Consider the following 16,650-nt stretch of genomic DNA (forward strand, 5'->3'; position numbering starts at 1 on the left):
GTGGACCGTATGACTCATGGGTGTCACTAGCCCGTGGGCCATGTGACTCGTGGGTGTCACTAGCCCGTGGGCCGTGTGACTCGTTGGTGTTGAGCTCGGGCGATGATCCCTTTTACACCGCGGCGAGCAACATGTACATCTGGTAAAAAAGATAAAGTGACACACGCTGTGCATTATGGGATCAATTTTCGATTTTTTTTTTTTTTTTTTTAATGGTCACCGTTCAGACTTCACAACTCTGCGTGTTCTTGCATGAAATAAACCAAGACAAAGAGTGAATCGCACAAGTCAATTATTGCGCTTTGGATCGCGGCCAAAATCTCGCGAACTTCGGCGTTATTTGTGTTCACACTGACAAAGATTTTGAAATTTGGGTCATGATCCAAAATAACGCGTTTTAAATAACGCTTGTATTTTAAACGCAACGAGAACGATGATACTAGCTTTCTCTTTAAAGGGACTGTATACAGTACTGGTTGAGGGGATGCTGTTCGTTATTCCGAAGGTTCGATATTCCGAAGGTTCGTAATTCCGAAGGTTCGTTAATCCGAAACACACAAATTCCCTATACCTAGAGGTTCGTTAATCCGAAAATGAAAAAGGGTTCGTTAATCCGAACATTTGTGGCGTTATTCCGAAGGTTCGTTATTCCGAAGATTTGTTAATCCGAAAATGAAATTCGGAAAAACGAACCTTCGGAATAACGAATCTTCGGACTGAAGAGCCTTCGGAATAACGAACCTTCGGAATAACGAGCTGTAACCGGTTGAGGTGGGGATTCATGTTTTTTACATTCCTAAGTGAGATAGAAACCTCTTATGAAATAGGAAAGAGCATGTATTTTTAAGAAGGATTCAACGTTTATTTGATGAAAATTCGTTTTCAAATGGCCGAGATATCCAAAAAAGTGATAATAATAAAATACTACAGGCCACGCCTTATATTAGGATCTCTTTGCTTCACCTTGTTTTTTGATATCTCAGCCATTTCAAAACCGATTTTCATCAAATAAACTTTTGATACCCTTAGAATTGCATGCTCTTTGACATCTCATAGAGTGGTTTCTGAATACATTGTATCTCGCAAAACGTTAAAAGCTAAATCCTCACCTCGACCAGAACTGTACACACCCTTTAAGATCCTCGGGTGACAGCCAGGTTTAGGCCTTGTAAACAACTGTAGACGGATGTCAAACCTCCGCAAATTTCGCCGGGGAAAGGATACAAAAAAAATCGACATAATAATATCCTTGAGCTGTCATGACAATGTCGGATAGATCGCGGGTAGCAAGTCTAAATCGGACTGTAACCTTCAGTTTGGCTCCACCTCAGCGTGATTAACAATAATCAATCATGGCTGGAGATTGATATCAAAATTATTCATGGATCGTTTGTTTGAAACGAGATGAAATTACCGACTACATACTCATAGCATAATAATGATAACAACGCAGACAGGAGCAATCAATATACTTACTGTAAAAGAGGAGAATAGAATTTTTTTTTTGGGGGGGGGGGGAGGGGAGGGTGGCTTTCATCTTGCTCATTTTCAACGAAACCGGATGAGCTCAGAATTTCCCATAGCATATTCATATAATCGATTATCAATGATTAGAAATCACCAATGAGAGGTGGAAAATGATCAGAGCCAGGAAAAACATTAACGATTAAAAGGATATAATGCACTCAATCATATACTATATTTTTATATATAGTTCAACTATATACTGTGACGTCACGAACAGTTGTAGGCGCCTTCTTTTCCAGTCATGATGACACATTGATTCAAAGGATAACTTACAGTACTTCAAACATATGGTATACGGGTATACGGGTTCAGTGAATGCAGAAATATAAGCAGATAACGTCGGTGCAGTTTTTTTGTTTTGTTTTTTTTTTTGCTTTGTTTCTGTTTTAGAAAATTAAGAAAAGCTATGCATTTCCAAGTGTGTAGGTGAAAATCATGTGCCGTCGTGGCTGGACAGGAAGACATCAACAGTCCCCGATGCCGCAAGATAGGAAAAACATATATAAATTATGAGAAGTATTCTCGAATGTTCATTTCTTTAGTACAATGAAAGAGCTCACGACTTACCTCCTTCATAAGAAATGAACGAATGAATGAAACAAAAATTCCTGTATATGCCTCTCAGTTCTTTCAAGTCTTGACAAGGACGTTGTATATGGGACGTATTCAAGTACTCTTTCCCCCCCCCCACTCTCTCTCTCTTTCTCGGACTCTCTCTTTCTCATTGTGTATATTAATGTATGAATCTGTGAAGATGTCCAAGGGTCCAATTTATCAGACGGATTCAATCCTAAGTTCTGAACTTTCGTCACTGAGATAATCGGAAGACACAATAGAATTTAGCATTTCACACTTTATATCGAAGTGGATGTCAATCATATCTTTGAGTTTGGATGGATAATGAAAGGCTTTACGATTAAACTTTGGTCTGGCGGATAGGCTCACACCTGGGCCCGTGCACTAGAAAGCCAAGATATTAAATTACACGCTATTAGTATTACTAGTAATTGAAATGTTGATTAAAAAAAGTTACAACCCGTAATAGCCGAAGGATTCGGTTGTGAGGCGATCGTTGAGAATTGTCAAGTCCGAGAGGTTTCAAGAGTGGCTGTGTTGTTGGTTTCACTAACTTACTGTGTAGCTCCACGATTTCACTTTCAATAATGTACCGGTTCTCACGATTATGTACAGTTACGTGTTATAATACATGTAGGGGCAGACCCTATTCGTATTATTGTACATTAATTCTTACGTAGAGGAGAGAGGGGGGGGGGGGCGTAATCAAGTTTGCTACAAAAAGAAATGTGTGCAAATGCAAAATGAAAATAGGCCATGTACCGTGTCAAAGTAATAAATGTTTGATAGTAAACACTCCTTCAAGTACATGCAATTAACCCAGACCCACCGATACGATAGACTGGGTTACAGCTCGTTATTCCGAAGGTTCGTTATTCCGAAGGCTCTTTTGTCCGAAGATTCGTTATTCCGAAGGTTTGTTATTCCGAATTTCATTTTAGGATTAATGAATCTCCGGAATAACAAACCTTCGGAATAACGCCACAAATGTTCGGATTAATGAACCCTTTTTCATTTTCGGATTAACGAACCTCTAGGTATAGGGAATTTGAGTGTTTCGGATTAACGAACCTTCGGAATAGCGAACCTTCGGAATAACGAACAGCACCCGATAGGGTTATCCCATTGTTGCATCGCTCTGTGTACGTGATTACATCGTATTTATCTATCCAACTTAATGCAATCTCTAGATACTTGCACATGTATGTATCAAGGCACCGGAAGAACGAATTCATAATACTAGTAGCTTCTGTTACTCCCAGCCAGTTCGGTGTTGCACTTTGCACATGAGCAGAAAAAGGTCATTTGTACCAACGGGGATTGCTGATCCTAAATTCACTGATATATCAAAAGCATCTGTGAAGTAATGATTATTCAAGTAATCTTTATGATGGTGCTTCAATTCAATTTGATTATACTTCATTTACTATACAAGGTGTCTCTCAAGTTGCCAATTTCCCGTGAATCGGCAGCCATTTCGTTTACGCAAATCAGGGGCCCGTTTCATAAAACTTGTCATCAGTGACAAGTTGCAGGCTTTCAAGCGGGATAATGTAAAAAAGTAGGAATAAAGTAGGAACAGAATCTCTAAAAAAGTAGGAAAAAGTAGGACATGAGAGGGAAAAAGTAGGACATTTGAACAAAAAAGTAGGAATAAATCAGGACATGTGCAGGCAATTTGGAGTAGTTTTCGTCGAGACTCACCAGAACCCTTGATGTTACATGTAAATCTTAATTTGTACTCACAACCCTGCTGCCTCAGCCTCACTTTTGCTCCTAGGAGAGCCTGAAAAATACAACAAAGGCAGACATTCCTTAGAACAATGTCAGGAAACAAACAGAAATGCATGTTCAATCGTACAGGCAGTATGAATCTTGATCACTTACTTTAATACTTGCATAGAAAACACATCATTCTGTGATTGACATGAACACCTACCATTGTGACCCTGCATCGCAACACCAACAAAAGTCGCTTCACATGGATTTTTAGTTAAGAGAAGATTCTAAAAGAGCAAACTTTAAGCTTAAAAATGATGTATAACTCGATATAACTGGACTCTCCTAACCTATCCTAATACTGGAATGAAGCACACACTCTGGAAAATGTGAACTGAGTAAAGGGGCTCTGAAGTATAGCGTCTATTCAAGCGCTTAATCTTTATTAAGCAGTGCTAGCTCTGCAATGAATGGAACAAATAACAGGATGTTAACCAATGGAGCAGCAACAATGAAGAGATTAGCAGATTAAGCTTTGCAAGCTTTATTAACACATTCTGTAGATGATCAATGCCGACTTTCAGAGTAGTAGCATCATCCTTCCTAAAGTTATTGGAGTTGAAAGTTAAGAGCATGGACAGTTTTTTTTTTAAAGAAATGAAAAGAGGACTCTATGAGAAACACCTAATCACACTATTCTACCAAAAAAGTGTTCCAGAAAAAGATTGCTAAAAACACAATTTCCTTTTCGTTTTATGATCCCAAACTTTAGTATAATATAGAAGAAGACTTGCTCTTTCAGAAAATATGAAAAACTCAAGATTGGCTGGGTTGGCCCATATTTCAGTCCTAACACAAAATCAGTGTGTAAGACTTATTGTTGGTTTTGTGATGCACGGTCACATAATCTTATCATCCCACAAAATATGTCATAAACATTCCATGATGTGTAAGTTATACACTAATGCCAAAGGTATGTTGTACACTTCCATAATTAAAAGATGACATCTTTTATCTACAGTTATTTGAATGTTTTGAAGTTGTGAAGACGTGCTTCATTTCAAAATGTGAAAATGAGTGGAAATAAGGATATTTGACACAATCAATAAAAAAATATGACACTTTTATCTCCATTCATTTAAAGTTGTGAAGATATGTTTCACTTCAAAGTGTGAAGAAGACTGGAAATAAGGATGTTTGACAAAGCTATTCAAGTAATGCTCAAGACTACTATGCTTTCAAGTTCCAGCTGAATGACCATGAGATAAGCAATAGATTTCCAAGAGACCTTCAATTTCAAATCCATGTAAGCACGTAACATGTGTTCAAACATTTTAAAATAACAGAATTTAAACTACTTATATGTAGCAGTCAGTATTAGTCTCTGAGAGCATGTGTTATCATAATTTCTGGCAAGACATGCATGAAGAATGGATTGTCTCATGACAGTGAGGCCTTACGAAGTGAAATTATACCTACCAATGCATTAACATCTTTATTTTGCAAATCCTGGCCCACTACAAATCTACACACTCAAATACTGTGAGTTCATGGCACAGTGTCCACCACTGAATTTCCAGAGATATAGATTATCTTGGTACTATCATATGATATAGATGGAAGTATATTAAAGGCAAGCTCAATTTGAAACACTTTAACCAATAGGACACAAAACATCCAAAGAGAGAGAGAAAAAAAATCAAATACTTTACATTTCATTATCAATCAGGGAAATGTAGTATTGTCACATGTAGAGTAACAGAAGACTAAATATAACCAAATGACTCCACTTTACAAAAGTGAGGAGCATATATGCACATCTGCTTTTTGTTTCTTATTGTCTGTAGTCTTACTGACTTTATAGGTAGCAAAATGACCATTTTTGATAATTTTCTGTAGATAACGAATATAAATCAGTTTTCATTTCTTTGGCGTTCTGTAGATGATAGATTCCATGTATTCTTGAATGAACTTACATTTGTTAATCTAGAAAGAATGGTTGAAACTTATCATTCCGTACTTTCCAATGACTTCTTACTGTTTGCAATTTCTGCCAAATTCACCGCGGATAATTAATAATTCTTTACATTCAACTTCTTTTCAGCTCATCATGACCCTTTTTGTTGAATATACATACAGCTGTTTGATCTTTTTAGGAAGTTTCTCCATTTTGCAATATAATATCATTCCAGGCACTTTTAAGCTCATTCAATATTCTTGAAATCAAATTTCTTCATACAATTTTGAGAATATCGTATCCTTCAGCCTTTGAAATTTTACAAGGTTGAGGTTCTGCTTTTCATTCTCCAGATATTTTGCTGGCTCAGTATTTCAGCTTGTCAATTTTATAAACTACTCTTTACAAGATCTGGGGAATAAACAGTGACTGTTATTATCATTTAAGTCCTTATTTAAGCAAATACACACTAGATGATCTGTATATTTACCACGCAGTTCTCATCCCCCCCCCTTAAATAGAGTGTATTTGTGTCCTTTCAATTTTGATATTCTCCATTGTTCTTTTGGTTTTCACCTTCAACTTACAGCTTTGTATGTTGACACAACTGACATGTTACACATCCATCCATTCACTTTTTTCTTCTTTAAGAAATTTCCTTGTCTCACATTTTACCAAGACTCTTTCACATGGTTCAATATTTTGGGTATGTCACTTCAAACGATACATCACACTTTAACCACTTTCATTAAGGGATTTCTGTTCTACCATTTTCTTGCATCTTGTTCAAACTAGCTGGATAATAAAAAGATTTTCAGCCTTAACTAAAATTTGCAAGATCTGTGGAATAAAAAGTTGTCATGGCTTCTAATTTTTCTGCAAGTTGCTTCCACCAAACTTAACAAACTGCTCTTGGCGGTTCAATTTAAAACATTCACACACTTGCTCTTCTTTGTGGAATTAACATTCATTAGCTTTCCTGCTTGTTTGGGTTTTTTTCAGGTATGCTTCAGATGGCTTTTCTCTCTATATATTCCTGTTAGTTCTGTGTCTTCAGGAAGTGGAATTCAACGTCTCATGGTTTCAACTTCGATCAATCTTTAAACGATAGTGAAATATTGTTTTTACCTCCGCCAAGGGAGGAGGTTATGTTTTCGTTACCGTTGGTTTGTTCGTTAGTTAGTTCGTTAGTTAGTTAGTTAGTTTGTCCGTGTGCAAAATAACTCAAAAAGTAGATAACGGATTGGGATGAAACTTGCAGGAAAGGTTGAGAATGACACATGTACCAAACGATTAACTTTTGGTAGTGATCCGAGAATTTTGGGGGAATTTATGAAGGCTTTTTGACATTTTGGCATGTAGGGTCAATGAACTTGGAAGTTCAGGCTACGTGTATTTGAGGTTTGCCTGCGCGCATTTGAGGTTTGCATGCGCGCACTACAGTGCGTGCTCTAGTTTCTACTGGGGTGAGGCGTGCCGTACAGCTGAGTGTTTATGACGTAACAAAGGCTTCTATATTGGGAAATCTGGCAACTTTCAGCACACAATGCTAACATATGGATGGAAATCACTGATATCTCTACGGAAGAACAAGATCAGTGGCGAAAATGATTTGTCTGCTTGGCGGAGGTCTGCGCTCTCAGAGTGCTTTTCTAGTTGTGTTTGTTTTCCTTGAAGTTCCTCCATCCTCTGCTTTCTTCTAAGTTCTTCGAGGTAATGTATGTCTTACCTGTGATACAATTCAACCTCTTAAACAATACTTGTAAGATGTAAAAAGCCATCAACTTTTAAGATTGTCCATAAAGAGGTTTCAGCTCTCCTATTAGTCTGTCTTTACCTTTCAAGATGGCTAAGTAATTACTGTTGTTCTCATTCCTTGTTCACAATTTGTGGGATCTGTTAATTACACATTTCTCCCTGTTTATCTGATTTGATGTCAAATTCTACTTTTAAGTGTATGGCAAGCTTACCTGGTAATTTTGAGCGATGATGACAGCTGGTTCAGAACTGCTCCAAGTCCTAGGCTGCAAAATCAGTGGTATCAATCACATAAAGGTCTTCACAGGAGCAAAAGCTGAGGCTGGCAGCAGTCTTGTGGTTGATTGGATTGTGTTGTCCCTCTTTCATGTTGAAGATAGAGGCTCTCCCCATCGGTAAGAATCTGCAACTAGAGTCTACTCATCATTTCTGAATATCAACTATTCAAGTAGCCTTGCACATTTTTTTTTGCGGGTTTTTTCACCAAAAAAGTAGGAAAAAGTAGGAAAAAGTAGGATTTTGAGCAGAAAAGTAGGAAAAGTAGGACAAGCAGTGAAAAAGTAGGAAAAAGTAGGAAAAGTAGGAACACTTGAAAGCCTGCAAGTTGTCATAGATGTGACAAGCTACTGAAATCCTTGCATCTGATTGGCTGAGAGCAAATTTGTCATAGATATGTGGCAGTTGTCACTGATGACAAGTTTTCTGAAACGGGCCCCGGATCAGTGAAATTAACTTGGGACGAGATTTTTAGGATTCGGCACACTGGAATTTGGTTAAGAAGTTTGGTTTCCAATTTTTCTAAAAAGGGTGCTCGCTTAGTTCTGGGTCCCCTTTAGATTTGACCCGACAATTCGGTGCTGGGGTAATGTAGGCACATTACGGCAAGGTGCAGTACTCTAGAAAGGCAGTGTCAACACAAGGGAGGCGTCCAGGGGTATATTCAATGTCAAACAAGTACTCTGGTCATTTTCTCGACACCTCGGTATAAAGAGGTCGCATAAAACAAAACCCTCTTATCACAAAAGATGCTTTTGCAGGTCCCAACTCATCATAAATTTATTTCTGTACTCTGATATAGTGAGAAACCTGATTTAGTAAGCTATTGTCATGGTTGTTAGGTCCACTTTATGAGGGGCTTCCCTATAATCACCTTATCATACAAATTATGCTTGAGCCCATCCCTCCAACCAACCCCCTCCCCACAAAAAAACAAACAAAACAAAAACAAAACAAAACCCGCAAACAAAACAATGACAGAACAAAACAACAAAATTAAACAAAACAAAAACTTGTGCCTCTGTGCTGTTTTGGTTAGGGTTAGGACTAGGTTCAGGATTAGGATAAGGGCCAGGGGAAGGGTCCGGGGTAATTGCCCAGGGGGTAATTGCCCTAGACCCGTTCCAGAGGTCGACTTTTTCTTGTGATCTCTAGCTTTGAAAGCATTTTTCCAGATATCCAGTTGTTAATTTTGTTTCAACAATAAAACTGACAGACGCAAATATACACACACTCGTATACATTTCATTTTTATTAAGTTTTTTTTTTTCACAAATTGAACAGGGAGCACACATCTTCATGTACAGACCAAACAGTAACAATCTGAAAATTCAATGTACATGTACATGTGTATACAATGTACAGAATGAGCTTTACATAATAAAGTTACAGAATGCACTTAAATTTGACTGGAGTATATCATATTCATACCAGTACAGTATTCATCGCATAATCGGGACAGGTTGGGAGTAGCAAACACGGCCCCTTTAAGCGAGGTGCCCGATTTCGCGATGAGTACTCACCACACACTAACAGCATACGACATGTACATGTAGTGCACACACACACACACACACACACATGCATACTGACGTACTGTACATGTACATGAATACACAACACGCTACCCCTCGGCGCGACCCTCCAGCTCTCCCTGCATTCTCGCATGTGATGTAGAGTTATTAAATCGCAACCGGGTTCGATTCTTCTGTCAAACACGCGTGTACACGTAATCAATGTCAGCTCATAGTCTAGATTCTTAAAACGTTACGTATTCGCACATACATTGAACCCTTCTCATCTTTCACGCTCTCCCTCCCACTCTCTCCCCCATTTCACTGAATACGCAACTGTTCATAGCCCTCATTTCAATCACGTAACTTTTGCCCAGTCACAACTGAGGAAGATTGTGACGTACACACAGATCACAGTGTACAGCTGTATTGAAAGTTGAAACCAAAGACAGTAGATAACAAGATACGAAGGCGCGCGATAACAATGGACTTTGCCCTCAGAGTGTATGACTGAGATTAAACAACGCACACAGCCTGGGCTGTATGAGCGAGGCATGTTTTTTATTGGCTGTGAGTCGAGTAGGAATTGCAAGCGAGCACATGGCTTTGCTTACGTAGGGGAGAAGAATGTTCGCGAAGGCATGTGCTTTGCGATGGCATGGATACTTATACACGGCGCTTTCGTGGCTATGCATGTACATGTACTGGATGGACGGAGGTCAAAACACACCAATCCGAAGCTTGCTTTGTAAGTTTGTTGTAAACGACAACTGATACGGAATCTTTGAAATATTGTTGTGGTATTTTGGTAGATTTTTTTGTGTAAAATATTAACAAAATCAAAGATCGCTTGAAGAAAAATTGTCCCGTTTATCAGAGGTCCCCGCCCGATTATCCAGTGAAAATAACGTGTGTTGGAAATGTTTCTGGGAAGCGTATATCATTTAAGCGAGGATCCCGATTATCAGATGCCCGATTATGCGATGAATACTGTATCTAAAAATCAAGAAAATGGAAGGGGGATCCTACAGAGAAGTAGAAGATTGTGGGGGTACACGTTGTAGGTCCTCAGAAAAGAAGTTAAAACAGATGCACATGCACACACACACACACGCACACACACACACACACACACACACACACACACACACACACTCTCAACGTACTCTAGTATACCTGGGCCCCGTTGCTAGAAACTTTGCGTTTAAACGCAACTTGCAACTGATTGTCACTGGCCAATCAAAGTCATTGTTGCATGCATGTCTTCTTAATAGGGCAGACCCTGAGCCAATCAGAATGGTTGTTTCAAAATTAGCAATTATTTGCAATTGATTGCAACTTTCTTGCAACGGGGCCCTGGATGGGTGTGTGTGAACACACCAATGCACAACAGGGGGAAAAAAAAGATGAAAGAAAGAGAAAAGCACCGACAAGACCGAAGCAAAGGTAGCACTAAAAAGAAAATAATGTGGGTACCAGCAGCTTGCAGAAAAACAAATACAGCTTTACTAAAACTAAACAGAAATCTAAGAAATTTAAGAACAGACCATATGAACCTGTTTAACAACTACTGTACTCCAAACAGTATAAATCAATGTTACTACATGTATCTTTTAATCATTTGCTAACCTTTGCGGTCACCAGAGTACTGTGAGAGTGGTGTTAATGGCTCAGCTTATGTCCAAATGTATAAAATCCTGGTGTTCATTGTAATTTAGTATTCAAAGAATTCCAAAGTTTGGGGCCATTACAAATGAAAGTATTTTGAATATATGTCGTCTAGCTTTGGTATACCGTATGGTACATATCACTTTGCTAGTTGAATACCTATGTATTTCTGCATTTTTCTAATTGATAAAGACTCTAAGGCCCGAATTCACGAAGGTGGTACAATTGAAACCATGGTTTAAACCATGGACAAATTGTATGGAGCGCCAAGTCTCGCATGGCCTATTTCGTTACAAAATCAGTCATTTTGTCTTCGTAACGAAATGACAACATTTCGTTGACGAAATGATCATTTCGTTAACAAAAACATTTCGTCGACAAAATGATCATTTCATCAACAAAATGAACATGTGACTGATTTCGTAACAAAATAGGCAATGCGACACTTGCCGCTGCATACAAATTGTCCATAATTTAAACCATCGTTTCAATTGTACCACCTTCGGGAATTTGGGCCTAAATCTTCAGGCAGTTCACAGTACATGCATATCATTTTGTGCATCAATGATCCAAAGGTTTCTATTACTATACAAATCATCAATTTGAAAAGTACATGTATTACTTTATACAAAAAAGAAAGAGAAAATGAAAGAGCGATCGGCATGTGGACATAAATTAACACAGTAAATGCATCTTGACATTCTTTTTTGTCAATTATTATGCATGTAGTTATCATGTACTGATCCAAGGCAAGCTTCCCCATGTAAGAATTCTGTAATCTACATAGGGTGTAACATTGTTGTTAAACACAGCATTGATATAATTTCATCAGAAAAAAAATGCCTTGGTTAAATATCCCCTGCATTTCTTGAAAAAAAAAAGAGTTTATTAAAAAAGAACAACAAAGTATTCCAAATGACATTGTGTATTAAAGGGCTTGTATAGTTTTGGTTGAGACCTAACTTCAGGTTTTTAACATTTTTGGGTGAGATGAGAAACCTCTAATGAAATACGAAAGAGCATGTCATTCCATGAGGAATTAAATGCTTATTTGATGAAAATTGGTTATGAAATGGCCGAGATACCCAGAACAGCGTAATACATGTACTGATAAAATGTGGGACCCATATTTTAATACGATTGCTTTGTTTTACTTTGTTTATGGATGTCTTAGCTATTCCAAAACCAATTTTCATCAAATAAACTTTTAATTCCTCTTAGAATGGCATGCTCTGTACCATTTCATAAGTGGTTTCTTGGTATCTCGCAAAAAGTAAAAAGCCAAATCCTCAGCTCCAGCAATACCGTACTATCCCTTTAAAGTGATCAATAAAAAGTCCCCTAAATCTAATACAGGGTACAAGCTCAATGAGGCATAGAGGCAGCATTTACGCACATTGCTTGCTCAGAAAGGAAAAGTGGCTATTTGAAGGTCAGTGAGGTCAACTGAGAAGAAAGAACGCTGCCAACAATATGCATGCACAGTTTTAACAGCTACAGAATTGTCATGTATACCCTTGGAAAAGTTCCTTTGAAGAATGGAACGACTGTCAGCTCCACAACGCTGTGACTCGCACACCAAAGATATCTTCCCTCTTCTAATCTAAAACTCTATGCAGGAAGGACGTAAATTATACTGTGACATGGAAATACCATAATATTTCCATGTATACGGTGCACCCTTGTCAAAGGGGCATCCCAACTTTGGGAGTCTGCCAAAAAATAATAAAAGACGATGAAAATTTCTGACAAACTTTTGCATGGGTTTGCACACAAGACGTAAGTTTGCTGGCTGTGCACATGCCATACCGTATGCACTCTCCTCATTATACAATGTATTCTCTTTCTGTTTCTACTTTCAACACATAAAAGTGGTTTATTTAATTGACGAAAAGTCGAAGGAGGAAGACGTCAGTAAGCCAACTGTGAGCATACCACTAGGGACGCTATTACTCATTGAACTGGAATACATGTACAAAAGCCATCGATCATTTCTGACGCATTTACACAACAGCCGCCTGAAAACGCTCGTACGAAGCAGCGGTGATAGAATAAGATATGATACATGTATGAGTTGATTTTGCTGAATGGCAAACGATCTTTAAATTTTCAAATAAATGTGTTTCCATTTCTGTACACATCATAATGTGAACACACAATACAAGCACTGTGCTGACTTCCCAAGAAATTTACATATATCAGGCTTGGCAACTACTGTCAAGATTTTCTTGTACTTGTAACTATTTATAAGGCACATTCTCAACCTTTGACATTTTCCATGATGAAAAAAACCTGGAACATACACTTGGAACTTTATGGGTAGAAAATGTGATGTCCAACTCTCCCTTCCACCCCTCCCCCCCCCAAAAAAAAAAGCGAGAGAGAGAGAAAAAAAACATGAATAAGCATTCTGCTCATAATTTTTTGTTCAAAGTAGGACGTGTAAGGTCCAACATAATGACAGCCAGAACTCAGATTTAAATGTTTTTGTCACCTGCTTCCCCTGGCCGGAGTGGGAAAGCACAGCGAAGCACAGCTGCTTGGAAAACTCATGAGTCAGATACAGTCGGTGATAATGACCCACTTTCTTATTAACGTGTGCCACGACAGGCAGCCTTGAAAACAATGAGTCCACACTGCCGTGTCACTAAGGAGACGAGTACTGTTGCAAAATTTCCCCGCTGCTGCTATCCTGGCAGTTTGCTGGAGACGACCGACCAAAGGATGTGACATCACTAATGAAATAATCTCTTAGATCACAAAGCAGCTACACACACACACACGCACACACACACAAACACAACTACAGAGGTCCCTCGACCTCTCTTTCCTTCAATCTTGTCAATATTTCAGAAATTTGCATGCAGGCAGGCAAGCTGAAAAAGGATCCATCATTTCATACAACTGTAGCTTCTAAGCTCCAATTCACACTATCTATGGCAGCCCCATTCACATTATTAGAACGGTATCAACTATTCCTGTTTATCATGCTGCTCCTTTTGTAATGAAACTCTGTGTTGCATGCACCATGGCTGTCTCTCTATTCCTTGGTTCCTCTTGGCAGGCATATAATGGGACATGCCTTGTTTCTAAAGGACTGGATCAAACACTTCTACTTCTTCCCCTGAAACATCACCTGCCCTTCTTTGTGTCTGAATGAGAGGGGAGGGGTGGAGGAGACATTGCTTCCAATGCTGGTGATCGGAGTGTTCTGCATGCAAACTCCTCCTGGTAGATGCCCCAAAAGGAGCTCTTCCGGTCTCCTACGGCAACGCCCTCCATCTTGCAGCCACTCTCCCACATCTGTACCTCAGAGGTGATGCTGCACTTGTAAACTCTTGGAATAAACAAGAGCTTAATAGTCTCATGCTTCCCTCCACACAGCACAGTCTCCTACCACATGCAAATGGCACCTTTCCGATGGTATAACTTCCAGAGGTGGGTGGGGTAGTAGGGTGAGGACCACCTGTCGGTGGTGGTAGTGGTGGTGGTGGGGGGCTACCGAATCCCCCCTGTGAGGTCCGTGATGATACCCTGCTGCTTCATGAGCCGCAGGAAGACCCTCTCGTGGTGGATGTCGTGGGTCCAAGACCGCCAGATCTCCCTCATGGGCAGCGAGTCGTAGTAGTGGAGCGGTGCGCTGGGCTTGTCCGGGTTGTAGCCGAAGCCCGCCACGGCTACCTCGTCGCAGACCCGCAGCGCCATCATGATGGCCAGCATCCCACTTGTTGGAATGTTCTAGAAGCCAGTGAAGGGAGGGAGGAGGGAGAGACACACACACAGACATATGTGAGATACCAAACACTTTACAACAATTTTTGGTCCTACACAGAGCAGTGGCCAGGCATCACATTTGGTATGCATTGTTGAAATTTGGTGACTATTGCCAGGTACTGCAAACTTCAAACATCAATGTACATTTTTTTTTCTTCATGAAGTGTCATAATCTGTTTGTTTTCATATCATATTTACAAAAAAAAAGAAAAAAAAAGAAAAAATGGCATTCTCAGGTCAAAGGTCAGGACAGTCTGTGAAAATGTGTTGGCTTTCATTTTGCATTTTTATTATCATTATTTTTTTTTTTTTTGGGGGGGGGGGCATTACATAAACTATTGAAATATCTGGCACTTTTACTGGTGTAGTAAAATCTGTGTGTGTGTTTCTTTTAACATTGATAACATATCCAGTGTTGACCCTATGAATATTAATCGTTATGAAAGGGACTAAAACACCAATTTTTCTATAATGAGAGGGGAAGCAGATGCCTCTATTTATATTTATGATATCATTGGTTCTATACTACTATGTATATCATTTCATGTTTATACAGACACTGATTTCAGATGCAATGAGTTGAATGTGGGCCTTGGCATTTCCGACAAGGGCTCCAGGAAGTGGAGTTTGTTTGTTCTACAAGTTTTATTCAGGGTGATGACGGATATCACTTTTTGCCAATGTGCCAATCAGAGTTATGACTCTGTCATGGGTACTGACATGTGAGTAAGACATTAAAGCGAAACAAACAAAAACAAACAGAGAATGACTGAAAGATATAAATCTGCCTTCATCGTTAAAGTTATGAGAAAGATATTCATAAGAAGAAACATAATACAGGCAACTCCCATTGTAATTAACAAAGTCAGCTTGAATTAAGCCTGTACCTCAGAGCCTCTTTTTTCAGTACACAATTTCCCAGAATGTGTGCTTTCTTCCCAATATTTAGCTAGGTTAGGAGAGTTATACACCATTTTAATGTTTAAAATCTGCTCTTTCAGAAACTGCTCTAAACTAAAAATCAGTGTCTAGCGACTTTTTGATGGTTTTGTGATGCATGGTCACATATAGAAATGTAATGAAAGTATAGTAGGACCTTGATTATCCGGCCATGTCAGGACCAGCGCAAGTCCAGATAATCGATTTAGCCGGATAAAAGAGATATGCTCAAATTCCTGCCAATTTGGTGAAAATCCAGCAAACCATTTTCAACAAGATGAAAATGCAACAAATGATGAACATTCACTAAGTATTTCGTCACACTGATAATTCCTGCCAAGTTTGGCGAAAATCCAGCCAACTGTTTTCAACAAGATGAAACAATGTAAACAATTGCGAACATTCGTTAAGCATGTAGCTCCCCCATTCATGATTCCTGCCAAGTTTGGTAAAAAAAAATCCAGCTACCTGTGGTTTGGTAAAATTAAAATGTCAAAATGGTAAGGTTTTGTGTATTTGAGCCAATCCCAGGGGGCCCCTCTGGGTGGTGGTGGTGGGGGGGGGGGGGGGGGGGGGGCGGACCACCACTTGTACAAACTATCATTTCCTCACCCTACTGATGATTTTCTGCCTAGACTTGTCAAAATCCAGCCTTTTAGCTCAGGTGAGCCATAAAGAAGCATTAGGGAGCCTTTCACCAGACAAATCATGATAGAATCAACTCGTCTTGGGTTGATTTCTCTAACCATGTGACACTTTACTCTTGTAACACCCACCTTGTCGGACTTCCCACCCTGTAGATTAAAGCCCATAAGCAAGGCCGTTTCTCTCAGGATTTCGGGGTTGAAGATGCGGAACTCCTTGGTGGGCTTGGGGACGCTGAGTGGAATCTTCTTCCAGAATCCATCACCACTGTTCTACTTGCCCAAAATAGAGGCGGTA

At 39.2% G+C, this 16,650-nt stretch overlaps 1 protein-coding gene across 1 annotated transcript in view; it reads right to left on the reverse strand.

The window, feature by feature from the left end:
* Window positions 1–13,399: 13,399 nt before the first annotated feature.
* The window catches only part of LOC139738476 (CMP-N-acetylneuraminate-beta-1,4-galactoside alpha-2,3-sialyltransferase-like), a 28,987-nt gene continuing 25,736 nt past the window's right edge, over window positions 13,400–16,650 (reverse strand). The window contains exons 10-11 of the mRNA XM_071649102.1: window positions 16,485–16,625; window positions 13,400–14,733 (exon numbers count right to left, since the gene is read on the reverse strand). Coding sequence (XP_071505203.1) covers window positions 14,494–14,733; window positions 16,485–16,625 — 381 coding nt within the window. The 3' untranslated portion in view covers window positions 13,400–14,493. The remainder of the gene's footprint in view (window positions 14,734–16,484; window positions 16,626–16,650) is intronic.

This window comes from Diadema antillarum, unplaced genomic scaffold (assembly GCF_040938485.1).
Source record: "Diadema antillarum isolate AM-2024a unplaced genomic scaffold, OU_Dant_1.0 seq00000744_RagTag, whole genome shotgun sequence".
Classification (NCBI taxonomy): Eukaryota; Metazoa; Echinodermata; class Echinoidea; order Diadematoida; family Diadematidae; genus Diadema; species Diadema antillarum.